Here is a 27,945-nt window from a genome sequence, read left to right on the forward strand (position 1 = left end):
TAAATCCAAGTAAAATATACAAATTTTCAAGTTTTCTCGGATTAGTATTTACAAATCCGGAGGTTTTCCTTCGGATTTGGGCCTTTGTATTTTTCACAAAGAAATCAATGCAAATCTATTCAAATACATTATGAAATTAAATCTATTAGTAAATCCGTATGATTGAATAACACTTGATTTGAATTAGAATTTATGAATTATTAAACGAATAACACTTGATTTGAATTAGAATTTATGATACATTAAACGAATAACACATGATTTCAATACATATTTTAAAATCATAGAACCAATAACACTAGATTTAGTTTGGATTTTTAAATCCATCAAAATACACCAACCAATAACCCCCACTTAAAAAAAAAAGATTTTTCCTTTTTTAACATGTAAAAATAAATATTTTATTCATAAATAAGAAAATAATACATTCCTACTTTCACTTCGAAAGGGATACCACAACGGGGATCACTGATTTCAGTTGTGCTGTCAGTTGCCATCTCAATTATTTTTTTTGCTTTCAATAGTTAATACTACTATATAACATTTGGCGATAAAAAGTATACAAAAATTAGTATCATAAATAAATATTCAAACGGAATGTTTTTTTTGTAAAATAACAGAATGTATATATGTTTCTTTAAATATGATCAAATACATCAGTTCACGTTCACAATTACGAATGAAAGTCCTTCTCAATTATGGTAATATAATTAATGATGTGATGTATTCTTAAGATAATATAATTAATAAAATTGTTAAACTGATTGAAATATGGAAAGACAATTAATGTAATTATATTAATGAAATTATTAAAAGAATACTATATTTTTTATTATATTATTATCTATGTTTCCAAATAATTCTCATTTATACTGCTATGCATGTTTTCAAACAGTACTAAAAGATACTTCAATTTTAATAACACATACTAAAGATTGACCGTTCATCCGCACGGGTATTGGTTCTTACATTTTTATATATTTATATTTGTTTTTAATGATGAGTGTTATATATTTTATATGAGTCTTAATAACACTAGTTGTATTCAAAAGAAATAGAACGAATCGGATGATATGGTTATTTTTGGTACAAATATCAGAATCCGTTTCAATACATTTGTTATTTAGATATTTTTAGGTTTTTATACATAAGAACCGAACTCAATCAGATCCTGAAGGATCCAACTCAAAATCCACACATAAATTTATAATATTCGAACGAGCCTAATTTTAAAACAAAGAAAACGATACCCGAGAAGAACAAATTATACCTAAATTGATAGTCAATGTCCATGCCTAACTAATTTTATAAACTAATAAAAATGACTACTTCTATGTGTTTGACTAAATTAAGTGAAATAGAAAGAGTCTTTTATTTAGTAAAATAATTATATGAAGTGAAAACTTAAGTGACAATAAATATAATACATTTTTATTATTTTGATTTAAGTTATTATTTTATTCACAAAACATGTTTTTGAATTATGTTTTAGGCTACGTAATTTTCCACCGATTGAAACTAAAATAAAAAAAATTTTAATAAAAAAATAAACCGAACATTTAACCATATGCAAAACCCAATATCTTACATTTTTATTTTATAATTGACACAAATTTAATGTTGATTAACTAATAAACAAAAGTATGCACTATTATTACTATAGTAATATAATTAGTGATGTGGTGTATTGTTAAGGTAATAAAATTAATGAAATTGTTAAATTGAGTGAAATATAGAAAGATAATTAATGTAATTATGTTAATGAAATTAGTAAAAGGACATCATACCTTTTTTTTTATACTGCTACTTATGTTTCTAAACAATTATTATTTGTATTGATATCCATGTTTCAAAACAGTACAAAAAGGTACTTCAGTTTTAATAGATTAGATTAGAACTTGATCTGCTTCCCCGTGCAGTGTTTGATTTTTGTATTCAACGTAAACTCATAAACCGCTAGTTTTGTAAAACAAATTTCATGTATATTTTTTATGTTTTGTAATTGACATATAGAGTAAAATATATTATATTATAATATAGATGTTTGATAATAATTTTTTATTTGTACATAATATTATATTAAAAAATTTATAACTTGATGTAGTTTGATGTAATTGTACTATTTATATATTAACCTATTGTTTTATTATTAATTTATTTTAAAATGAAACAACATACTTATAATTTTAGTTTTTTTTTTGCATTAGTTTTTTATAAATTATTATTAATTTTATGATATTTTTTTCTTTAAAATTGATCGCTCAAAATTTTTACATTTGACTAAATTAAATAAGGTAATACTAAAAAAAGGTAACACTATATTTAATTTTTTAATATAATATATACTATATATTTCAAGTTTTGTTATTTCCCTTTAATATATTCGATTTAGTTAATATTCGTACAATATTAATAAACGTCGATATATGAATATTGAGTTGGTTAGATAAGCTTTAGAATTATAATTAATTAATTAAAATTTATTTTAAATGTAGTGGCATAATCTGTAAATAAAAAGAAATATAAAAAAGAAGTGTTTAATTTATTGTAAATGTAATGACTGAATGTGTAAATAAAAAGAAGTATTTTTTTATAATGCTATCCATTTCTTTAAAACAATTCTTATTTATAATGGTATCTATGTTTCTAAACAATACCAAAAGATACTTATTCGATTAGCTTTTAGCAGGGTAAATATAGCTTTTGATAGCCTAAACAGATAAAATCGTGTTTTTAGTGAAAAGGGAATTAAGAAAAAAAGCAAATTTACATATTGTCATCAAGTACTTTACCACTAAATCATTACCACTTGATTTATTGGTTACTTTAAAGAAGACAATGTTTCAGTCACACAAGAACACGTTTACCCCTGTTGGTTTATTCAAATTGCAATAATATATATACATAATGAGTGAATTTGGCTTGGCTAAAGAAAATCAATGAAACGAAATGTGTGTCATGTGGTTACACCTTCAAGGTTTCCTTTTGAGATGGAAACAAAAAATGAAAAAACAATGAAATGATGGAAGGTGGGGCTGTCTATGATAAAAGTCATGTGGTTTTGCATTTGTCATTCTTAAATAAATATAGACATTATCGTACATAAATTTATATTTTACCTTATGCTATTAAGAAAAGTTGTGCTTTTAAAATCTTCAATTTATATAATCTGCAGGTTTTGGTTCACGAGAAAACAAGATGATAATCGACTTTGATTGATCGAACTGACGAGGATGGTCTAGATATGATTCTCTCGAAGCAAAACAAATATTCAAGAACGAAGATGTCAGATGATTGTGTTTAGATGATTGTGTCTAGGGGAATATAAGCTTCGAATGGTATCTCAAGAAAACGCAGATCAAACCAAAAACGCAGATCAAACATAACAAATGCAGATCATGCAGATTATACAGAATAAATGCAAATCTAACTGATTAGCTAATTTATCGAATTAGTGTATTAAACCAAATGTTAAAAATAATTTTGTAAATTAAATATCTAAAACAAAAAAAATACAAATTCTTATCAATATTTTTATTAGTTTAATAAATACAAAAAAGTTAAACATTATATAAAAGGTAAACACAATTACAACAAAAAAAAAGTAAAACAAATTTTTTTTTTTATCATTTTAATAAATATATTAAAACTTAAAAATTATATAAAATTCATTAAAATGACAAAGAGTATTTCATTTCCCTTTAATTAGTTTATAGTCCAAATTAAAATCCAATTAAAATCCAAAGACGTTAATTAGAAACCGAACCCGAACCGAAAAACTGACTTGTACCAAGTCCAAAATGTAAAAAAAATACATGAATGGGTTTTGTAGGGGGTTATAAAATATATCCGAACCGAAAATGTTATTAACTGAACCCAAACAGGTGAAAAGTCTGAAAACATATCTACAAAACCAATATGAATGTCCAAATTATTATATAAACGATTATTATTATTATTTTAACTAAAAAGAAACATTTTATAAAAAAAATATTTTAAATATATAAAATCCATTCATGTGTTATATGTTAACAAAAAACGTTATAATATATATGAAAGAACAATATATATATATAGTACAATATATTTTATTCTATATAAATATAAATTTATTTTAAAATAACTTTTTGATTTATAAATATATTAAATTAAAATATAAATTGATAAATATTAAACTATAATTTTGAGGAATTTTTGGTTGAATTAAAACTGAATGAAATAAGTTAAATACATAAAACTATTAATAAGAAATAAATAGGAAGAAAAATAACAAACTTACATGTATTGGTGATCTGCATATTACCCAACACATTTTTCTTAGTTTTGCAGATTAAATATTTTACTGAACAACATTAATCTGCAATTCTGCATGCAGATTTCTAAATATTTTATAATTTTTATTTGTTCTCCAATTAAAATGATGAATGAGAAAAAAATGCAGATGGATCTGCATAATTAGTAAACTGCATTAATACTGCACTTTATCTGCATCCACATCCACAGTCATAATGTGGTTTTGCTGTGATTTATAAATACTGTTACAAAAAAAAAATGTGAGATGACCGTTGCTTTAAGCCTTTAATAATCATCTGTACGGATTTTCTCTCAGATATACTTTTTATTTGTTTGTGTAATCTTCTCACGAAATGGAGTCCTGAACAAATAATATCAAATATATAATATATAACGTCTAATATATAATGTACAATTCTAATTGGTACAAAAAAATTTAGAAAACCATTAGAAAAAATATTAATAGTGTTTCTTGACTGTTTTCTAAAATAAAACAAACTAGAGCTTGATCCGCGCGGATGTTTATTTTTATTTTTATAAATATTTATTTGTATAAACGATAATCTATATTTTAAAATTTGTCCGTTTAAATAATTGTCTAGTATGACCTTTCTAAACATGTTTATTTTATAAACCATCAATTGTATCAGTAATATTTTTTGAATATGATCTGTATATCCTTACAAATGTATTTTTTATGGTTCAAATGTACTTTTATTTTTAAAAATATATGGTGCTATATATTTTCTACTTCCAGCATTCATCATACTAAATTTACATTGGACTATTATTTATATGAAAATATGTGTAACATAATATATTTATATATTGATCTATATATTATATAAATCGTTATTTTTATGTGACTTTTATTTTAGTTATTACTTATATATAATAAAAATATAATTATATAGCTTTTAAAACAATATTGTTCATTGACTATTTAAAGCTAGATAGATAATTAAAAAGAAAATAATCTAAAAGGTAAGTTAATTAATATGTATTTAATTATGATATATATATATAATTAATTATTTCCAAACACACACACATATATATCCTACTATATAAAAGAGACTACATTAAAGCTCCATAAACACTGCCACATAGGCAAAAAAAATCATCACCAATCATTCAGCCATGTCATTTCGGATTGGGTTTGAAATTAAAAAAATTTAGTCACCTTTGCAGCCCATTTGACACATCTCGCAGCCCATTTAAACCATTCTCACCAGCCTACTAAAACATCTGGAGTTCTCTGATTCCTATCAGTTTTTATCTATTTGAAGCGTGGATTTAATAACGTTATCGATTGATTTTGATCAAAGGTCCTAAAGCCCCATTCTCAGCCCAAAATAGTAAAAATCAATTTTTGGTATTTTATATAAACGTGTATTCCGTGTAGTTGAATAAGAAAGCCTAACCAATAGTAGTTGATACATGGTATAGTTTTCCATCAGTACCCACAGTCAAAATAACAAAATATTTTTCTTTCTAATATCAGAGTCATCAAATGCGAACAAGGTGACACGAAAACGTGGACGGGCCGCTAGAGATACGGAATAAAGTGAAAGGTATACACAAAATTTAATAGAGACATGTCTCGCACTAATTGATCAAACAATTACAATTATTCATTTATTTAATCAACTTTTTTGCGGACAGCTCCATCTGCGGAAATTATGCAACAACATTTCGCCCCTCAATTCTTTGACTGTGAGTTATCCATCTATTATTCACAAGAACTAATACTATATAAATATATTATATATATATATATATAATTAATTGATAATTTCGTACATATATTTTACTAATAATGCTTTTATGGGAAAAAATGTTCCCTCCGTAAGTGGCTGTGAAGTATGTGCGTGTATTTATTGACTAGATGAATATTAACACACATTTAAAATTTAAATCCATGCAGTGTCAAGAAAAAATACACGTGGCATGCGAAGGACAATATTGCTATCTAAAAGTCAATGTTTTTAAATCCGACCCGGACACTGAACCGGACGATTTACCGGGTTGCTGGGTTACTGGGTCGACCGCGGGTGAACTGCGGGTTAATAAATAAATAAATTTTATTATATAATAATATATCAACTATGTACAATAAAAAAAATAGAAACTAAAGTTTTAATTTTCTAAATTTTTTTTAAAAACATAAAATAATAGTTTGGATATGTATATGTTTTATGTTTAAAAACTTTTAGAAAATACTTTACTTTTATTTTTATATTTTTATTTTCATTTGACATACAAAATATCAAAAAGTAGTTTAGACTATCTAAAATTTTCTCCAACAAAGTAAGATTTACGACATCTCAAAAATCAAGACATAAAATTTATAAATATTTAAATGTCTAATTGAATAATAAATTAAACTTCAAATACAAAATAAACCAAAAATAAAAAATTATTGTAATAAAATATCGATAACGGAAATAAACTAACACCAAATCACATCAACTAATTTTAGTTATCTCTACAATCGTTCACTTCATTTTCTTCAGGTGGCATAGTGAAACTGAAATCTTCATCAAAATCTAAAAATCACAAATATAAAACTGAAAAAGAAAAACCTAACTTTTTTTGTCAGCATCTAACTTCTTAATTGTAAATTTAGAATATAAAATATAATCTAAAAACTTAATCAAAAACTTTAAAAAATGAAGTAAAAGTTATTTATTAGTTCGACCGGTGGTTCAACCGGTATCGGATTCCGGGTTTTACTGGATTTTTACGAGTTTTTACGGGTTTTTAAATATTGGGTTTTTCATAAAATCCAAGATTTTTTCTGAATCATCGGGTTTACCGATTCAACCGCGGGTCCGGGTCGGGTTTCAAGAAGGATGGAAGGCAAGCACCAAATAGTACAACTACAGCTTCACATTAAAATAAATTAATTATGTAGACTAACCAACAACCAGTTTGATTACAGGACCTAACACATCTACGTCCGCAAGAAATAGACAAATCGATAGAGCTCAAGGAAAAGGTACATACTTTCTTACTTTATATGCATTATATATATATTCACATTAAACCATTAATACAACTTGCATCATCATAAGTTCTTAGTGTTCAATATATTTAAATTAAAATTAGAGGAACTTAAAATCGTTAATATAATCAGTATATTAACATATTTCTTAAATTCAATTAGTTATCTATTTATAAAAAAATGTTGTACACGAAAAAAAATAAGTTTTTAGATCGGGTCAACTAACCATTTACCTGATAATGGAGTTACCACTGGTTCCAAATACCTATTAAATCATCATCTTATAGTCGTCTCTTGACTATTTAATGTTTTCAACCCCTTCAGATGTATCATCCTCCTCTGAAGCGAGAACAAACCCAATTTTATAATGTCCATCATGTGGTGCTTTGGTTTGAGAATCTGAGAGCACCGGAAGAGACCCTAAAACAAAAGAATTACACTTCAGCATTTGTTGCAACCAAGGACTGATAAAACTTCCGCCTCTGAGACAACCTCCCCCATTGTTAGAAAAGCTACTGCAATATATACAATTTTGCGAGACAATCCGAGTCTACAATGCCCTCCTAGCTTTTACATCTATTGGAGCGAAATTAGATTACAGTGTTGTTTTTGGCAGAGGGTCATTCACATTCCGTATTCAAGGGCAGACTTACCACCATATCGGATCCCTCATTCCTAAGCCAAGTTTACCACCCAAGTACTTCCAAATCTATATTTTTGATACGGCAAACGAAATTAAAAATCGGCTGGAAGCTTTAGGTCAAATAACCTCTGAAGGAAAAGCAGACGAAGCCACATTAAAAGTCCTTATAGAAATGATGGATGCCAACAATTGCCTTGCAAAGGTTTTTAGACGGGTTCGAGAACGCTATGAGACAAACTCTGAACAAGATTTTACAGTCTCATATCTGATAAAGGGAATGGCAAACAATATGACTTACCTCAATCAAATGAGGTAGCTGGACTTATTGTTGGCGACATGTCAGACACTATCTGTGAGAGAGATATAGTCGACCAGAAATCCAGTTCCCACTTTTGTTCTCTTATAGTGATTATGGTTTCAATACCGAAATCCTTTTGCATTTAGAGGAAGGAAGCTCGAGGACAAGAAAATTTCTCAGTATCCGGTAATTTTATGCTTCCCAAATACAAACGCGGTTAAAAGAAAGAATAACACTCATTAAATCTGGATAATTTTGTTACTTAATTAAACATGTTATCCGCGCGAAGCGCGGACACCGACTCTAGTATATATAATAAAATAGGAAAAGACAAATAATACTAAAAGTTAGATTTATTAATTATTGTTTCCATGATTTTTTTATTTAGAATTTGATTTTGGAATTTGCATTAATTAAAGATGAAATGACAATCATAAAAAATAGGTTAATTAATAACTTCAGTGGCATGCTATTGTAAATAACTTGCAAAACTAAGGGGTAGTTTAAAGAGGCTCTTTGAATAGAGATTAGATAAAGTAAAACTTGAGCGGTGTAAATTAGTATAGTAATTTAGAGAAAAAGATACGATTTAGCCTTTAGGTGAAGTCTATAGAACCGGGCCTGTTAGTACTAGTGTTATTTTTGTTTTGCGTATGTACAACTACATACGTAATGATCCAGTGACTGAGTGGGCCAATTTGTATTGACCTCGGGCTAGCCCTATTATCAACGATGGAGTTCTTGATTCTTGCATATGAAGATAAGGATACATTTTAAATAAGTTAAGAGTTCTTGATTAATATTGTGTGATGATAATTGATACCCACTTATATGGTTAAGTTACATCTTTGGTATTTCACTATTTTGTTTCATTCACGGCTAACTTTCGTGATTTCCCATTTCGTGGGACATGATGGTTTTGTTGAGCTTTTAGCGTTTAGTTTTAGATTTTAATGTTTCCTATATGGTTTGAGTTTCAACATCTAATAATTTATGATTATTACATAGAAATGGTCAAAACAACAGAAACACTATTTTGAAAATCATCTAATAACTATAGATATTAGATGCATAAGTATTATGTAGGTCTAAAGTGGAGTTTTTCGCTATCATTTTACTAAGTTCATTAGTGGATGAAGGGTTCATATCATTTTTATCTGAAAGGAAAAACAAAATCTCGTTTGTTCTTGCCGAGCTTATATGATTAATAGATTAGGAAGAAACATGAACTAACATTTGGTTTGTAAGTGGAAATAAACTGGTGAACAATTAACATCTAATTATGACACGTGCGTATACGTATCCATGTAAAACCCGCAATTAGTTGTGAACGTAATATTTTAAGATATACGCAGCCCAAAGTAGAAAAATACAAAATTTTAATGTAAGTGTTCTTTAAGTTTGGGAACTGGCTATAAAGGGCTTTGGTAAAATTGGCTTGTTTTTCTTGAGGTAAACATGCTTAACAATAAGAAAATGAAAAAAACTGCTAAATTATGAATATTTTAATATAACTAAATCTATATTTGTAAGCCATTACAGAACTAGCTAAATTTCTAAGGTGGATTAAATTCATAATTAACATATATTATAGAGATCAATAAACTAATTTTGCAATATTTTCCAGTATTTAGAATAGTACAAGTATTTTCTTATATATAAAATTCACATAGGTCATATGACACTCACTCCTCCTAAAAAGCTGGCTTCCCCACTGCGTTTAAGCCTTTCGAATCGAACCATTATTTTATTGAAAAAATTGGAGTGTTACAAAATGTAGCTTATAATGTAACGATAACAGTTGATATTGACCCCTTTTAATGATATATATATATATTTTCCGATAAATCCGGTCGATTTCCTTAGAAAAACGCAATTAATTCTACATAGTGGACTGACTACCACAAAACCAAATCTAATTAATATCTTATATGTACCAAGAATTGAATAATAACGAACAGAAAATCAATAGAATAATAACAAAACAGTAGCACTTGATGTAATTAAAATTTTGATTGAATAAAATTTTACAATCGTTTAAAAAAAGAAAAAAAATCAATAGAAAATGAGAACAGGGGGATAAAATGTAAATCAAAATTCGAAAGAAAAGACAAATGTTAAAAAGATGGGTTAAGGAAGATGTCGTGTGGGACTCAATTTATCTCATTTCTAGTTATGATCATACCATCACGTGCTTCTCCCACCTCTCCTCGCCTTTTGTTTGGTAATTCGAATTGTGTTATGAAATAAAGGATATGGATCATTATTTCAGCGAGTTTAAATCATATAATTAGTTATTTTAATGGTTATATACTTATATGATACCTTTCAATAAACATCGGTAAATCATTCTAGCCAGAAAGAGTGTGACAATCCATCCCGCTCACTCGGAATCCGGCTCACAGCATTTCCACTGAACTGCAGGTCAATTGGTGACAGCTTGTCCAGTAGCAATGCTGTTAAAGGGTGAGGTCATGGGTTCGAGGCTCACCAACAATTTAATTATGGAGTTAGAGAGAACTCGTAATAGAGAGGTTGGGGTCGGTGTTCTGCAGCGCTGTGAGCCTGGAACCCAAAAGGCGGGTTGTCACAAAGAGATTCGCAGTGTTAATACTCGAGTTTGGCGACTCTTGTGATGCTCATGTATCTTCTCACCCCATAGAAATTTTTTCCTTTTTTTTTTTTTTTTTTGAAAATTAACCCTCCCCCCCCCCCCCCCCCCCCAATAAAATTTTAAAATCATTGGAGATGATCCAAGTGCTGTTACCATGTATATATAATAATGATTAAATTCAAATTCCTTATATATTGCAGCATAAGAACATATGGTGTCGCATGATATAATATATATATATATATATGTATATATTAAAAAATAAAAAGATGTGGTACGTAATACATATGGACAATACACACAAATTTCAAGAATCACGCATAACAGCTTTATAACGGAATAGATCCGTCATGGAACGAATGCAAGAAGATTGAGAAAATGCGAAATATAAACATTTTAAAAGTTAAATTATTATTGTTATTATATATTTATATCATATAGTTATTTTCTTCGAATCATATATGCCTAGTTTAATTTCCTATATAATTACAAAGATTGTTTTATAATATACAACGTAGTTTCTTACTAAAACTCCAAGGCCTATTTAATAATAAAACTGATATAAGATATTGTAAACCTTAATTAGATTTTTTATATATATTCTATTTCTCCTCACATGCTTTTTCCAGTAGTATTAGAAACGGGATACTTTTGAAACTCTACTAATTGATACGTTACGTAAATTTAGGTTTTATGTTCATGGAAATTGTGTTTCACTTTACACATTCCCGAAATCTTAATAAACCACATAAGAGATGCATATATATATATATATATATATATATAAACCTTAAACTCTACTTTGATGTCTTTTAACAGTAAACTAAATTTTGATCCGCGCTTGGAAAGCGCGGAGTTGTTGGATTATATTATAATAAAAAGTTTTATTATATCGAAAAACATAATTTTTAACAGCTATATAATCTACAAATTAGTTTATTTGAGATTTTATATGTAAACTTTTACGTAAGTTTCTTTTCGACATGAGAATTATATCCGGATCAAAAAAACAAACCGAACCGACCCAAAATTATAGGTTTAGTTCAGGTCCAGAGAAGATAACCTATTGGATTTTTTTGACCTGCAGATCTTTGTTTGAGTCCGGGTCCTACCCTAGACCCGATCATAAATATGTGTTTATTAGGTATATTTGGATATTCCGAATATATTTCCGGTATTATAGATATTGTTTTTAAGTTTTTGGTTTACGATTAGAGTTTTGATTTCAGGTAAATTTTTCAAATTAAAAAAAAAAATTGGGTATTTGGATAAATTTTTGGGTATTTTTCAGTTCAACGTGTCAGATTTTGAATAAGATTTTAAATTTTTAGGTATTTGAATTTTTTTGGTATTTGTTTGGAGTTTCAAATACTTTTCGTGTTTCGGATATTTTTCAGATTTTTCATATATTTCAAATTTTTTTAGGATCTTAAATACCCGAACAGATGTGGACTCATTACGTCCATATCAGGTCCAACAACCTTTTGATATAGATTTTTAACGTTATTGTACAAAAACATGGTTGATGAAATATTTTTCTAAGTAAAGGTATCATAAGAAATAATATTAAGATCTGTTAAAAATATTTAAAATATTGTATGTTTTGAATGATTAATGTATTATCAGAAAAATAATAAATAGTTATACATAACTCCAATAACTTTTTTATATTAGATTTTTTTAGAACTCTTTCATTTTTAATAGTATTGATTCGTTTTAAGTGAAAAGTATATAAAATTATAATATCTAAACAAATAATTTTCAAAATCTTGAATAATCAATACTGATATCGTGAAGTCATGTTAGCTTTAATAGAACCAATGAATTTCTTCATTTTTGTGAAGGTAACATGAATATTCAGAAAAATCATTTTTAAATATGAAAATATTATCAAACTATAGACGGTTGAATGTTTAGTATATGATATGAGATTTTAGTGAAAAAGTTTATATATGATATGATTACTTTATTATAAATAAAAGAGGAAGTTAAAATGTACACATATATGTCTTGTAATTTATCTTGCTTTAAATCATATATTATATGATAAAAGTGATAATATAAAACATTAGTTTCAATGCTTTTACGATTAAAAATCAAAATAATAAATATAGTAATAGTAATGATTAGGATTTAGGAGTGAGATTTAAATAAATAAAAGAATTGACTAAATTATTGTTAGAGAAATATATGGTAACATATTGTTAGTATAAATTTAAGGTAAGACAAAAAAATAATGAATTAAATAAAAGAGTCCAAACAACTTTTATAGGTAGATTTTTTTAGACTTCTTCTCTTTTAATAGTATTGATATATAATCAAACATCTTTTCTCTACTTTGTGGTCTTCTGAAACTCAGAATTAGACTTAGTTTATATGTTCTACATGTATAGCTTAAAATAAGACTGGTTTCTACCAAACAACAACATGAATATTTATCTGTTGACATCTATTATGAGATTTATTTATTTTTTGGTGAAAAATGTTAAGATTATTATTATAAGATTTATGAAAGCATGAATATTGTATATGTTCATTATATTATTCATTAGTCATTCTTACTATTAATTGCTACAAGCCTAAAATATTATGAATACTTTTAGAACATTATTACTACTTGTTAGAACAAGTGTTTTGAAAACCAGATCGGACCGGTCGGTCGAACCGGTCCGACCATGACTCATTGAAGAAACCGAGTCCGGTTCAGTTTAAAATCCGAATTTGAGAAAAACCAGTGAAACCGTCTAAAACCGGTAAAACTGGTGACCCGGTTAAACTTCAAAATCCGGTTTTGAAGAAATCAACATATAATTAATGTTTTATCAATTGTTATTAAAATTTAGTATTTCATAATCAGTGTTTAATTTTTACTATTTAATTGTTTTTTTTAATTCTATTTTTCAAAGAAAAATGTTAAAAAAATCCCTTTTTGACTCTCATATTCTATTCTTATTTTACCATATTCATAAAATTTAAGAATTTTAGTTGTAAAAATAAATAAATACGTAATTTAAATGGTCACTCATTTGTTTTTTATCAATTTCAATTGATATAATATTCACTTGTTAACTGTATATATAACTAAGCTTATGGTTACTGTGTATTATATAATTAATAAAAAAGAACATAGAACATATTATACGTAAAACTACATTTTAGCTCAGCATTAGCTCAGCATTGTGTATATATATGATTATATATATTTATTTATTTTAAATAGAAAACCCGGTTTGATCAGTTCCGACCGGTCAACCAGTAGTTATACCGAGTTGGTATCCGGTCCGATTTTAAAAAGATTGGTTAGAACCCAAATAATTTGTATTCTTTGATTATTAAAAGTCAAAATTTGCAGTGGATGTGAATACCATGGTAAGTAGGCGCCTTAGCGGTCTCAGTTCTTGACCAAAATTTTAAAGTGCTAAAATATACATTTAAATATAAAAACTGTTGAGAGACAATAGTTTCGAGAAACACATTAAACTAAACTGTAGCTAAAGATTTGCAGATCTCTTCAAACTGTATTTTTCTGTCAATAATCCACACAATCTACAGCATTTGAATTCGGATAATGGACACAGTGTCAATACTAGTACAAATCACCATGTTTCTTTTTCTTGTTTTGAATGAAAACAAATCACCATGTTTCTTTTTCTTGTTTTGAATGAATACAAATCACCATGTTTCCATAGTCATTTGAACTGCATCTACAAATTAAAAAATAGGAAGGTGCATATTCTTTTCATTCGAAAGCAAATTATACAATGTGTCAACGGTTATCACCTATACTAGATTGTTAATATAGAAATTGGTAAACTTCTATTTATCTAAGTAAATATTAAAATCTAAACCTTTTTAAGAATGACTTTCACTTTTTGAAGACTCTGAACTTCAAATGTCAAAGCACTAAAAACAAACCAATGGTAAAAGGGTAAAATGACCCAATAGCTCTTAGGGTGTGTAAATATATTATCATCAATTATGATAAATAGTACCCAATAAACTCTCCTCGCTCTCTATCAAGCACCACGTACCAAATTATATTTTTAAGTTTCTTTTTGAGTATAACATATAGTGGAAGTTGAGATTGTAATAATCTATACAAACGTTGACACACCAGACTAAAAGGTGAAATTGTTTTCTTACTTTCTTTATGACAGTAAATTAGTGAACACGAGACTCTTGAATCTTCTTCAGTAGTTCCAGAAAGGTTCAAGATCAACTGGTCCAGCAGAGGACGACGGATCTTCTTGAGCACGTCTCTTACCGTATTCAAAATCCGACGAAATATCGGTGTTCATGTCAGTAGAAACTGCGGTTTCTTGTGAGACACTCATCCCTTTGAGACTCTGCCTTGTGTTGTTATCAATCATAGCATGCAGGACCGAATGCTCTTGACCGAGAATGGGACTCTGTAGATTACCAGAGACCTGGAGGGATTGAGTTTGGTAGAGTGGAATCCTGTGGAAAATGTCAGGGCTGCTGAAGCAGTTAAGTGGGTTTCCTTGGGCTTGATCAGTTTGGTTGGAGAAGCAGGGCACGTAAACCGGTTCTGTTTTGGTTTTCTCGTTGAAAGGTGAAGCATCGGTTAAAGAAGGCATAAGGGAAGGGTTAAAGTCGGTTCCGAGTGAACCGATTCGGATTAGACTTGAAATAGGGATCTTCTTCCCTCCAGCACTCTTCTGGAACACCCTACATATCACCCATTCATTCTGAAAAAAAAACCAACAAAAATTATCAAACAAAAGGGTTTTAGATAGAGAAAGAAAAAACAGAGTAATTGTTGTTACCTTTGCGGTTTTAGGTAAATTATGAGCAGAGAGTTTGCCTTCAAGCCTATACTCATGCATCACCCAATTGGTTTTCTGACCTTTAGGAGCTCTACCTCTATAGAAAACAAGTGTCTTCTTCATCCCAACAAGGGATTTACCACGGTAAATCTCCTTATCCTTTCCGGTCGCCTTCCAATAACCGGCTTCAGTTGCCCGGTTAGTCCTCAAACCGGTTGGATATTTTCTGTCCCTCACACAGAAGAAGTACCATTCTTTCTCGCCCATTTTTGCCATCCCTGTATGAAACAAACACCCACAACGTTAGGTTTCAAGAAGAATACAAAAGAAAATGTTAAAACGTGATAATCTTGAACTATTACATGGTAACTCCCATGGTTCTGATTTGTTCAAGTCAACTTCACCAATAGCTTTGGCTGAGAAGCTGATGTCAAGAACCTTCTTGTGGAGATAGTGACTTATGAGTTCTTCATCCGTTGGATGAAACCTGAACCCTGGAGGTAAATCCATCTGTTCTTCTTCCTTCTGAAAACCACAAAACGTCTCCATTTTTTTTTCTCTCCTCAAGAAACCTTAAACCCTTTTTGATCTTGAACGATTTTTTATGGGAGAGATGGATTCAGAGAATGGTATGTGAAGATATTTATTATAACTAGAGAGAGAGAAAACGATGAACAGAGAAGTTTGGGAGAAAGGTTAGGAATATGAAGAGGAAAATATAAAGGGAAAATGGGCAGATGAAACTATAAAGGAGTTGGAAAAACAAAATTGCATTGTTTTCATTTTCTTAATCACAAGAATTAAAACGAAAATATTGTTTTGTAGAATATGGAAATGAAAAAGAATATATTTCCCCATTTTTGTGTGTGGGGAGAAAGATACGTAGTGTGTAACGCAACTTGGGTAGGTTGTTTTAGCACTTTCCCCTTTTTAAAAACCTTTTTCTGAGCTTTTTAAATATTCGTATAAATTACTTCAATTTGAAAAATAAATTATTGGACTTTAACAGAAAAGGGACTGTTTTTGGATCGTCATATGAGCTAGAAATAAAAAGATATATGCGAAAGTAACAAGAGAACGGATAATTACGATTCTTTGATTAATCTAACTCATCAGCATAGTTACTATAATTGTTATGAAAAATACAACGAATGATTTATATCACTATTACGTCAGTTTAAGTAATACAATGAATAAAGACTATGTTTTAGAGAAATAAGTAACAAAGAAATATCACATATGTTATTGAATTATTATGGTGGAAACTTTTTTGTTCGTGATTTGTGAATGAATTTATAGTTCTAGTTTAAGCTTTACGTTCGATATAATTTTTTTAAAATAGTAAAGAATTTAGAGTTCAAGATAATATACACACTTTATGAAAATTACTAATTATATTCAGTTTGTTTGTCATGAATAGTAAATTGCATTTTTGATAACATTAATCTAGTATTATTCTGTTGTTATTTTCTCATAAATATTTTAGAATTTTGACTGAATCTGCATATACATATCATGTAAAACAAATCAATCAATATTTATTTCTATTTTTGTTAATAGTGTGTAATATATGCGTTAAATTTCATTTCGCTATTGTGGATATTCTTTTAAAAATAAATAAATTATCTTGTATGACTCCTTTAGTATATGAATATTAAATTAATTTATTCATGAAGTAACTATAATCCAACCACTTTTGAGATCAGATAGTTTTAGTAAAGAAGTATGTGGATGTTAGCAAATAAGAATAATAAAATGTTGAAGTTTTCATGACTCAACCAAGTTGCTTTGGTCTAGTGGTATAGGAGCTCCAGCTGGAGTGCCCGCCCCTGGGTTCGAGCCTTGGCCACTACGAAATTTACATATGGGCTGCAGCATCCGAGACCGAAGACCGTTACACGGTGAGCCACATGGTGACGTCCTGGCAGCGTCCATGCTCACTTCGGTCTTTAGTCTGGACCACCTCGGTGGGGCCAGAATACTCGGTTAGCAAAAAAAAAAAAAAAAAGTTTTCATGACTCAGAACTAATTTAATATATGTAAATAGATTACTTAGTATAGAAAATAGTCTTAATAATTAATTTTAATTGTTTAATTTTGAAACCCTCTTTCCCAAAGAAGAATCACGAAGGCATGATTGACAAATGATGTTTGATGTTCTTGCCCTTATTGGTTCTTTAATCTTGTTACCTTATTCGTCAAAATTGTAATACTTTATTACAATTAGAAGAACCACTTAGAAAAGGTTAAAAAGAAGTATATGCATAATATTCTTTTTAAATAGTTATTCTGTTTGGAAGAGCGAAGTGCGTTCGGTGTATTACTAACACTGTCTGATTTGGTACCAAATATTGGCATACAATCTGTTCGAGTGGATGTTCGCCTATAATCGCATTATGTCCATTTTATTTACATCGTCAAATACTTGTTATAGTTTTATTATATATTTGAATTCAATCATGTATAATACATGTGATATAGGAAAAATATGCCTTCTTTCTATAGGAAAAGCATTACAGAAGCTTTAAGAAAGAAACATATACTCGTCAAAATATGTTTAAGAAAAGCATTACAGAAACCTATACTCGTCCAAAACAAAACCATGCTTTCTTTCTTTAGAAAAAACATTGCAGAAACTTTAAGAAAGAAACATTAGGTTCATACCATGTCTTTTTTTTTTTGTTATAGCATTTACATCGTCAAAATACCATGTGCAAGATGCCAAGATGTCTTAATGATCTATAGAAAAAAAAAAACAGAATCGAAGAACGAAATCTAAATGCAACAGTACTGGACAACAGTCCACGATGGAAGATCATGCCATGTGCAAAATACAAACGGTTCATGTTGTGGATTGTTGACTGTGAGCTGAGGTTTGTAACTTAAAAGATGTTTCGGTCGTCTTGGTCACTATAGTCTATAGGAAAAAGAAAAATGGTTCATGCAACAATTATAAATTTACGATTAGCATATAGTTTTCTTTCAACAATTTGAAATTATCTTTTTATAAAGAAAGATTTTTGTTGTTAACTTTCCAACAGACCTTATTTTTTAATTTTCAGATCGGAACCCTAAAAATACAAAATGGTCTTTCATATTTTTTATATAATGATCATATATATTAAAAATGAAAGGTCGAAATTCACTCACATTTACACTGAGACATATATACACACACATACCTAAAAAATATTTACATATTTTACGTACGCTATGTTTATATCAAATGCCTAATGCCTATACTGTTATATGTATTATATATAAGCTTTTCTTCTTCTTTTCTTGTAGAATTAACACCTTTTCAGGTAATGAAATTACATAATACAAAAGGTGCTGTCTCTTCTGTTTATTAAACACCAACTATAAGTAATTTAAAAATGGATTTCACTAATTGACCTAAATTATAGTAGAGACAAAAGGGGGAATATTATAGCATATTCCTGATCACTTATCTCTAAAAGTTATACGCTCTTTAGTTTAGGCAAATCAGAGTGGCAATGCATTTTGACAATTACTTATCTAAACATAGTAAAAGAAAGATCATCTACTCTTCTAAGTCCATAACAGTATTATACGCACTAGAAACTAATCCACCCTTACTAGTTATCATATAACTTTTAGCAATAACAAATTACTTTTACTTATCTTCAACTAACAAAAAGATTAGAAGAATCTAGCTAGCAATATGCACAAAATGTCAAACTAGTCGATGATAATTTTAATTGATCTATAAAATAATGTCATGGTGGGGAAAGAAGTGGATCGAATAAACATTTTGGTCCTCGAATATATTTAATAATCTGCTTATAGAAAATGTTGCAAATTAGGTGGTAAGATAGCAACTAATATTTCTATTTAAGGAAACTATCCAGTAAGACAAGACCACGTACCAATTTACATCGTTTGCAAAGACCTTCCGGACTCTTCGTACATCGCATTTTATTTGTTAATGTAATTTTGTATTGTAAACTTGTAGATGTAGACAACATGTCCTACTATATCTGTCTGCAACGTCATATTTATTTTCTTACTTCACTCCCGAAATTAAGGCAACGGCTACGTGTCGACATCTTTAAGAGCCGATTAGTATTGATAAATAAGGATTAAACCAATGGGATGATTGAGTTGACCAGATATTATCAGTTCGTGCATCCAAGCCACTTTGCAGTTTGCATATTTGTAATTTGCTGCATAGATGTATTTTTTTCTTTGTTCTGACTTTTATATTCGATTGTAAAACGAAATACACATTAATATTTCTTTCTTTTTTCTTGATAAAAAGGGTTAAACCCATGTATATTAAAGACACATACCTAACTTCCGAATAGGGGGTACAGTCCACGACATATCTTTTCCTGAATATTCATAAAGACATACTCACAACCGTGGTGAACAGATCAATGTAACTTGCATCCAAAGTCCGTCCACAAGGTCCGCTCATTAATATTTCCCTAGCAGATCAGTAATAAACGTCTAATAGTTATTCTTTAAGCTATTTAACTATCATCAATTAGTATTTCACTGTAATAGTATATTGTGTTCAAAAAGAGAATACGGTTCTTTTTATACTAAACTCCCTCTTTTCCATGAAAATATAGTTCTGAAATTTTTATTTAATTTATAAATATAATTATTATATATTTTCAGTGTAACTTTATAGTTTATTTACTTATTTTTGCCCATTAATTAAAATAATTATATTATATAAAAAATTTAATTTTGTAAATCATGTACTAAAATATAATTATTTTGATATTGTAATTTTATTATTAAAAGTGTGAAAATCTAAAGCTACTATTTCTGTGGAACGGACAGAGTATAGGACAACATAAAAACCTTACTTAGCATTACAAGTCTGGATACATTCAAAGTTAGTCAGCACCACAGTTATGCTTATAAAAGTATATGGATTTGAATTTCGATTGCAATAAAATAATGTGCTAACGTAAATCACTAAATTTCATTGTTCAGTTCATTAAGTTCTCGAATACAACATACATTAAGTAAGCTTGTTGAGACGGTGATAGGCAAGTCACACCAGTTTTCAAAACTGGGCTCCAATTTGTGGGCTTTGATGAAATGACAGGTTTTGAAATTATAAAATCATAAGGCTGTTAATCATACCTCTTATGATCCTAATATTCTCTCAATTGTGGGCTTTGGAACAATCAATTCATAGATGTACATAGCCTATATAGCATGAGTTACAAACATAAAACAAAGTTGCTAATTGCTATACATAGAAAATAAAATTAGACTGGTTTTGTACCTTAATGGTTTATAATTTTATATTATTTGCCACAATATAGTTCTGTCTCTATACGTTGTTTTGGATTAAAAAGCTGTGGGCTGCTTCTTGGATTCCTTGGACTATATTTCGGCCGAATGAATAAAAAATTTATGAAACTATGGGCTGCCCTTTTTCAACCTTTTAATATTTATATATCTTGCAAAAATCAGATCATGGATAATGCAAATAAATCCAGTTTTACTGAATCACAGAAGATGAAAATTTAAAATATATATTCTTCAAATAAGATATACATCCCATTTTGAAAATGTATAACAAAAGAAATAAAAAATTCAATGCATTTAGAAAATGGAATTTATCAAAATTTATATAGTCAAATAGAAAATAACAATTAGTTCTGCAATTAATTTGATTTGAATATGGTTTAGCTTCCAATTAAGCTTTCGCAATAATAAAGATTCATTACCACTGTTATATTTGAATAAGCCAAGTGGGACCATATCCAACGAGGAAAAGCCTCAAACACAGTCAGCAACACGTTTCATGCGGCGACCCTGACAGTGATGCATTTTACCCCCTTCTCAGTACTATTATAATACGGAAAATAAAAATCAGTTACAAAAAAAAACTTATATAAAATGTTGTTTTGTTTACTGGATAATCATAATATTATCATAATCATTGTATCATCCAATACTACTGTACTGATAAATTCACAATACAAGTTTCGGTCAATCAATAATTTAAAGCAGAACATTTAAGTTAAAAATCCGGTCAAATAAGCATTAAATATAGGCACGAATCACGAACGTAACAGGTAAAATAGATATGGATAAAGTCAATAATAATAATGAATCCAGTTGGATATAGAAGGACCCCACCCAACATAAGAACAACAAGTTTCTGCATAAACTGTACTCATTGGTCTTCTTCTTCGCTTTCGAGAGGTCAATAAAGTGACCAACTTTTGTTGCTTTTTTTCTCATTCAATCAAAAAACCTCTGCACTTTCTCTCTTCTTCTTCTTCATCTCAATAATCACTTCATCTCTCTGCAATTTTCTGAGTCTTTCTCCTGTAGACGGACATGGACGCTATTTCACCTCTCAGAGCTGTTTGTGGAAGTGGTGGTGCTCAATACTCCAGGACTAGAATCGATCATGGGCTTTCTGGGTTTTGTTCATTTTCTCAGGAAAACAAATCAAAATTGAAACTTTCCCCTGTTATGAGCCTAGATTTGAAGGAACATCCCATGGCTTCAAACCAAACACTTACCGCCTTGTCTTCTTCCTATGTAGTTCCTGTAAGCAAAAAAAACATCTTTTTTTTTTTCCTTTAGTGTTTGGGTTTATAGATTCTTAAACAAGTTAAAAATGTTTTCTTTCAGGCAAAGACATCATCAATTGGTATGAGTAGAGGAATGAGATGGTGGGAAAAGTCAACGAAAGTCAACATGTTAGAGATTCACTCTGCTAATCATCTTGTTGACTCTTTGCTTAACGCTGGTGATAGATTAGTTGTTCTTGATTTCTACTCTCCTGGTTGTGGTGGCTGCAAATCTCTCCACCCAAAGGTATGTTTGTGCATAGTCAATAACTAGTTCCACCTTTTTTTTTTCCTTTCAGTTGATTTGATTTATGTTTTGATATGTTTATAACCAGATCTGTCAATTGGCTGAATCAAACCCAAACGTGATGTTTCTCAAAGTGAATCAAGAAGAGCTTAGAACAATGTGCCATGGCCTTAACGTTCATGTGCTTCCTTTCTTTAAGTTCTATAGAGGAGCAGAGGGTAAACTATGTAGCTTCAGCTGCACCATCGCCACCGTAAGCTAATCACATTGATCAATCAGCTTTTTTATATCATTGGCAATTAGTAGTAAAATTGAATCTCGTTTTGTTGCTTTGAAACCGCAGATCAACAAGTTCAAGAAAGCGTTGGACAAGCACGGCAGCGAGAGGTGCAGCCTCGGGCAAGCAAAAGGTTTAGACAGCAAGGAACTCATGGCTTTAGCGTCAGTAGGGGAACTTAAAATGGATCTGGACTCATTAACAGTGCATCAAGATGTGTTGTCGTCATCAAAAGCTAGCAACTTCTTCTATAAACCAGAGGAACAACATCAGAAGATGGTGGTATGAAGAGATGGTGTTTTCCATCAGGGTTCTTGTTGATCTGTAGATATGATTATTGATTAGTATCATTGTGATCGGTTTAGCTTCTATGGTTAGTTACAATTATTTCACCATACTAGTAGCCTAGCAGCAATGCCTTTTAACTTCAAAACATTGAATGTCAAGCTTTGGTCTAAAAATTACATTATTATTATTATTATCTCAAACTTATGGTTTTACAATCTAGATCTTGGAATAAGATCTTTAAGTATATTCCATAAGCACGATTCAGTATAGTTATATGATGAAAGAAACTGTTAATGTTTAGATTCACAATCATCTGGTCCAAAAACATGGAAGAAAAAAGCCAAAGTATGTCAAATTGTTGGAAAAGACAGAATATATACAATTAAAAAGGGCTTTAGACCTCAGCATCAAGATTGTAATCACATATGTTTTTTACACATCAGATCTGATGATTATTTGAATTCCATCATTGGTGAAAAAGCCTCACACTTCCAATAAAAATCAAAACAAAGCGATGTGGTTTATTGCATCCGAGAGATTCCCATTAAAGACTAAAGTCAACACAGATTATGTCTGATGTCCCTGTCTGTTTAATCGTCACTTGCAAATAACCATCAAATCCACTTCACAAACAATTAAAAAAAGAAAAAACCCGTCAAAACTCAAAACTCAAAACCAAGACCAGATGATACCCAGTAGAAGAAAAAAAAAAGACTTGAGCTTTTAAGAAAACAAAAAAACTATAGTACTCAAAGATATAAGCAAAGAAGCAGAACAAGAATCTAAAGAAGAAGATTGTGATGAAGAAACAGGTTTAGGACAGAACAGAGACGGTAAGGGTTTTGGGGTGTTCGTTCCCCGTACTTATAAAGCAGATTTTGGAGGAAGGGTGTATGTAAAACATGAATCAATATCTTTTGGATGGTTATCAAAGGGGATGTAGCTCAGATGGTAGAGCGCTCGCTTAGCATGCGAGAGGTACGGGGATCGATACCCCGCATCTCCATCTTTTTAACCCAAATCTCTTACTTTTCTTTTGTAAAAGAAATACCTATCAACTTGATGGCTGTGATAACTACTTGAACTATATGCCCGAGAAGGCAAGAAGCATCTAAATCATTCAGGTGAATGTGATCATAAACACGAAAAGGCTTTTTTTCCCCTAGATCAGGTCATACTGCCAGGGAAGTAGTAATTAAAGATTTAAGACAAAAAGTCCTTTCAGAAGCGAGGACATGTTGATACATTTAGAGAGTTCTTAACTCAAATGTTTTTATAATTAAACTCATTTCCTGTTTCAGATTATACAAGCGACAAGAACCTTCATCCTGACTTTAAGCCTTCTTCAACACTACTTCTTTGGCGGGAGTCTCATTCTCTGACGATCGAATCCCTTCCTCAATACGCTACAACACAACCACCACGAAGAAACATGGTTGAGGATTTTAAAACTTGAAAAGCTTTTAAAACTTTCTAAACTCTCTTTTACCTGAAGAAGATAGTTGTGAAGCCAATCCAGCGTCTGTGGGAAAGTGGTGGCTGATATATTAACAACAGTCACTCCCTGTGAATTGAAGGAGCAAAGGTAGTCTTCAATGGTCTTCAGGTTTGTAATTAGTCTCTCTTTCTCCTATCAAAAGCAAGACCAAACTGTGTTCACACACAACTTTCAAGATCAGTTTATAAGCTTGAGGGTTTTGTTTATATACCTTAGATGTATATTTATCTCCACATGTACGCGAAGATATCCACTCCTCTAGCAAAGCCTGAGGAGACAAAATGATTTAACAAAATTCAACAACTGAGAAAGACTACTTAATGCCTCATAAAAACTTGAATCACACCTTATGATCAAACTCAGCCATCTTCAACACAATAGATATGACTATGGGCTCAGGACCTGATTTCGCCTTTCCACTCCCATCTGCAGGTTTCCTCTTCTCTTCAGTTTCTTTTATTGTTTCTGCTGCAACACACAAATGTAACATCACAAATAATCAAATGCAAGAAACTTCATAGGAAGAGAGGGAGATGATGAGAAAACTATGAACAATACCATCGATTTTACATTGTGTAACTTTTTCAGACAGTTCTTCTTCCACAGATGTCGTCATGGCTTCAACCTGAGAATGAGGTTCTTCTGTAGCACTACCATCTTCGGTTTCTTTAGTGTTTGAAGAACCCGCCTCCTCGGGGGAGGTTACATCTCCTGAAGAGTTTGTTTCTTTGCTGCTACTCTTGTCGGGATCATTTGATGGAGATTTGTTCTCATCGGTCATTAAGTATATGCTTGGATCTAAATGTCTTCCCTGTTAAGATGATAATTCATAACCAAATATTAATATAAGAAAAAAGCTGAAATAAAAAGCTTTTCACAAAGGATATAATAATAATACCTCAATGATAATGGGTTTCCCATCTTTCATTGCTTTCTTCAAATCACCAGCAAGTCCTAAGCAAACAACAACAAAACCATTTGTGATAATGTAACAATCCACAAACACAAAGTGGAAAAAAAAACAAAAACAAAAAGTACCTTTACGAACAATTCTGCATTCTCTACAGAACTCAGCTATGAGCTCCTCTGATGATGCGAACTCACGAGTCCATACAGGGGTTGATGTCAAGGGAGCACTAAGATTAAACCAAAAAAACAACAACAATACATTCATTATTTGTCAGACTAGAGGATAAGAATGTGATAGATAGAAGGTGAAACTTACTCAGTTGCTGTACGTAGCAGTTCATACACCATATCAGTCTGTAGAAACAGAAGAGAGCAACATGAGATTTGAAAAAGAAAACAAATGAAGAAGAAGTGGGGTATTGAGTGAGATGAGATAAATACATGTAAGACGTTAGGCAAGTTGAGTCTCTGAGCAAGTTGTGTGGCTATTGTTGACTTCCCAACACATGCTGTTCCGCATACTAGTATCACCAGTGGTACTCTCTGATGATGAAATCTATATAACCCACATACACAAAAAATTTAAAACTTTGAAAGTAAAAAAAGTATATATATATATATATAGTTAGCACTTACTTGGTCATCATATTGTAGCGATTAACGTACTCCTTCCCGTAACCACGTCGCTCCATAAGCTGCAATTTTGAATCAGAATTAGTTTTAAAAACGTTTTTCACAAGACCATCTAAAGATATGTATGCACCATACCATAAACAAACTGGTTTCCAAATCTTTCTGAGACCTGCAAAAAGACAAAACTAGTGTTCAAAAACAACATCGAATGAAGACCAATAGTGTGATAAAAGAAGAGCATACACATCTAGAAGACTGTTGTCAATCAGAAGCTTCTTGAGCTCAAGAGCAATCTTCACAGCCACATGATTTGGAATCTGAATCAAACATGTTGTGGAGAATCAATTCAGGACCAACCTTAGAAAAATATTCAATTTGAGTTGAAATTGGACAAACCTTAGTAACAGTTAGCATTCTACAGACTAAGAAACGAGACAGAACATAGTAGTGATCTGCATCTCCAAGCCATACCTTCACCTGACAATTTTGTTGATAAAGGAAGATTAAATTTTAAAAAAAAATAATAATTCAAAGTTTTTGATGAAGAATAAAAAAAGAAATAAAAAAAATCGAACCTTGACGAAATCGTATTTAGAGGAAGCGTTGCGAGGAGAAGAAGGAACAGAAGAGAATGGTCGGATGTTGATCTCTCGAGGTGGTTCGTGTTCACCGTTAGGGTTGTTCGTTGTTGATCCTGAAGAGCCAGATGATTCCTCTCTGTTTTTCATCTTCCAGAGACTAACAAGTTTTTTTGCTCTCGATCGGTCTTGGATACTTTTTTATTACTCTGCTGATGTTTCCGACAATCTGATTACCTTTCACTTATTACAGTCAGCTTTTTTTTTGTTTTTATTTGGGGAATTGCCACTAATACCACTTTCCTAATACCACTTTTCAACTTTACACTTTTCAGTTTTACCATTAAAATTTTAATTAGCAAAGTACCTTTATACCCCTAACTAATTAAGCTTAAGACTAACTCTTCTCTCTTACATCTCACGATAATTAAATCTCATCATCTCACAAATCGGCGACGGATTCCGGCGGTGACGAGTTCTCCGGCGAAATTGGACGACTCTGCAGAGTTTTCCGGCGAGATCCGACGAAGCTACGGCGAGATTCGACGAAGCTACGAAGAGATCCGACGAAGCTACGGCGAGATCCGACGAAGCTACGGCGAGATCGTACGAAGCTGCGGCGAGATCCGACGAAGCTACGGCGATCTCCCTCACGACGCTAAGAAACGCTAACAAAGGTCAAAGGATAATAGATGTTGATTTTCGTCTCTTTCTGTAATTGTAGCTTTTGTTTCTCAAAATCGATATGTTTCTGCGAAGGAAGACGGAGTTTTTCTCGTGAAGTTTTCAAATCTCAAGTTTATAAAATCTTATAAATATTTATCAGTGAAGAACGTAGTGCTTATATATTATCGTTTTTGATATGGCTTTGTTGATCTTTCTTGTTTTGAGATTTTTTTGTGTTGAATATTTTCTATTCCTTCCTTGATCCATATATTTCTTATAATCAGGTTATGATGATTGAACCAACGACGCTCCAGTGACCATATCCAATTGCTCCGACCAAATCTCGCTCCGGTGAACACCAACTCGCTCCGGTGAACATCAACAAGCTCCGGTGAACACGATCGGCAAACTTAAAGATAGTTTGTGTCAGTGGATTTGATTTCCGAGTTCAATTGAGTAAATTAGTTCAATTGAATCTATGTAAAACCCCAAATCTAATTGACGTGTTTGAACTTTGAAGTGCACATTTCTGAGTTAAATTACAGTGAATATTGTTTTTGGAAGTGAGTGCTTATGCGTAGGAATAATATGTGATTGGTTTGTGTCCAGATTTTGAAGATCGACGAGGTTGG

At 30.5% G+C, this 27,945-nt stretch overlaps 3 protein-coding genes, 2 non-coding genes and 1 pseudogene across 6 annotated transcripts; 2 read left to right on the top strand and 4 right to left on the bottom strand.

Moving 5' to 3' along the window:
* Positions 1–14,883: 14,883 nt before the first annotated feature.
* On the bottom strand, positions 14,884–16,399 carry LOC106439922 (NAC domain-containing protein 100). Its single transcript, XM_013881471.3, has 3 exons — positions 16,005–16,399; positions 15,643–15,920; positions 14,884–15,564 (listed from the first exon to the last, which is right to left on the bottom strand). The coding sequence occupies exons 1-3, from the start codon at positions 16,189–16,191 to the stop codon at positions 15,046–15,048; spliced, it is 984 nt and encodes a 327-aa protein (XP_013736925.1). The 5' UTR covers positions 16,192–16,399; the 3' UTR covers positions 14,884–15,045.
* Positions 16,400–21,775: 5,376 nt separating this feature from the next.
* Positions 21,776–23,229, top strand: LOC106444274 (thioredoxin-like 1-2, chloroplastic). The gene is made up of 4 exons (XM_013885766.3): positions 21,776–22,194; positions 22,279–22,464; positions 22,553–22,717; positions 22,808–23,229. Exons 1-4 carry the CDS (start codon positions 21,979–21,981, stop codon positions 23,027–23,029), a joined length of 789 nt encoding a protein of 262 aa, XP_013741220.1. The 5' UTR covers positions 21,776–21,978; the 3' UTR covers positions 23,030–23,229.
* A 197-nt stretch (positions 23,230–23,426) lies between these two features.
* Positions 23,427–23,504, bottom strand: LOC125607346. Its single transcript, XR_007338506.1, has one exon. It is a non-coding gene; the product is annotated as a small nucleolar RNA snoR124 (small nucleolar RNA).
* Positions 23,505–23,552: 48 nt separating this feature from the next.
* Positions 23,553–23,637, bottom strand: LOC125607829 (annotated as a pseudogene).
* Positions 23,638–23,962: 325 nt separating this feature from the next.
* On the top strand, positions 23,963–24,035 carry TRNAA-AGC. Its single transcript has one exon. It is a non-coding gene; the product is annotated as a tRNA-Ala (tRNA).
* A 131-nt stretch (positions 24,036–24,166) lies between these two features.
* LOC106439921 lies at positions 24,167–26,894 on the bottom strand. Of its 2 annotated transcripts, none has more exons than XM_013881470.3 (14): positions 26,645–26,894; positions 26,466–26,546; positions 26,313–26,386; positions 26,205–26,238; positions 26,073–26,131; positions 25,878–25,992; positions 25,753–25,790; positions 25,566–25,663; positions 25,426–25,481; positions 25,086–25,338; positions 24,874–24,992; positions 24,739–24,795; positions 24,519–24,659; positions 24,167–24,435 (listed from the first exon to the last, which is right to left on the bottom strand). In XM_013881470.3, the coding sequence occupies exons 1-14, from the start codon at positions 26,795–26,797 to the stop codon at positions 24,364–24,366; spliced, it is 1,350 nt and encodes a 449-aa protein (XP_013736924.2). In that variant the 5' UTR covers positions 26,798–26,894; the 3' UTR covers positions 24,167–24,363. The 2 variants fall into 2 exon arrangements, with proteins under 2 accessions (XP_013736924.2, XP_013736923.2); XM_013881469.3 differs by having other exon boundaries at positions 24,874–24,995; positions 26,645–26,893.
* Between the last annotated feature and the right edge of the window lie 1,051 nt (positions 26,895–27,945).

This window comes from Brassica napus, chromosome A3, assembly GCF_020379485.1.
Source record: "Brassica napus cultivar Da-Ae chromosome A3, Da-Ae, whole genome shotgun sequence".
NCBI lineage: Eukaryota > Viridiplantae > Streptophyta > Magnoliopsida > Brassicales > Brassicaceae > Brassica > Brassica napus.

What these genes read in the sequence shown, in the direction of transcription:
- LOC106444274 (XM_013885766.3), top strand. Translation starts at nt 21,979, where the DNA reads ATGGACGCTATTTCACCTCTCAGAGCTGTTTGTGGAAGTGGTGGTGCT. An exon ending in CTTCTTCCTATGTAGTTCCT is followed by an intron (nt 22,195 to 22,278) that starts GTAAGCAAAAAA and finishes GTTTTCTTTCAG; the next exon opens with GCAAAGACATCATCAATTGG. An exon ending in TCAGCTGCACCATCGCCACC is followed by an intron (nt 22,718 to 22,807) that starts GTAAGCTAATCA and finishes TTGAAACCGCAG; the next exon opens with ATCAACAAGTTCAAGAAAGC.
- LOC106439921 (XM_013881469.3), bottom strand. Translation starts at nt 26,797, where the DNA reads ATGAAAAACAGAGAGGAATCATCTGGCTCTTCAGGATCAACAACGAAC. An exon ending in ATGCAGAATTGTTCGTAAAG is followed by an intron (nt 25,482 to 25,565) that starts GTACTTTTTGTT and finishes TTGTTTGCTTAG; the next exon opens with GACTTGCTGGTGATTTGAAG. An exon ending in GAGATAAATATACATCTAAG is followed by an intron (nt 24,660 to 24,738) that starts GTATATAAACAA and finishes TGCTTTTGATAG; the next exon opens with GAGAAAGAGAGACTAATTAC.
- LOC106439922 (XM_013881471.3), bottom strand. Translation starts at nt 16,191, where the DNA reads ATGGAGACGTTTTGTGGTTTTCAGAAGGAAGAAGAACAGATGGATTTA. An exon ending in AGAACCATGGGAGTTACCAT is followed by an intron (nt 15,921 to 16,004) that starts GTAATAGTTCAA and finishes TGTTTCATACAG; the next exon opens with GGATGGCAAAAATGGGCGAG. An exon ending in ATTTACCTAAAACCGCAAAG is followed by an intron (nt 15,565 to 15,642) that starts GTAACAACAATT and finishes TTTTTTTTTCAG; the next exon opens with AATGAATGGGTGATATGTAG.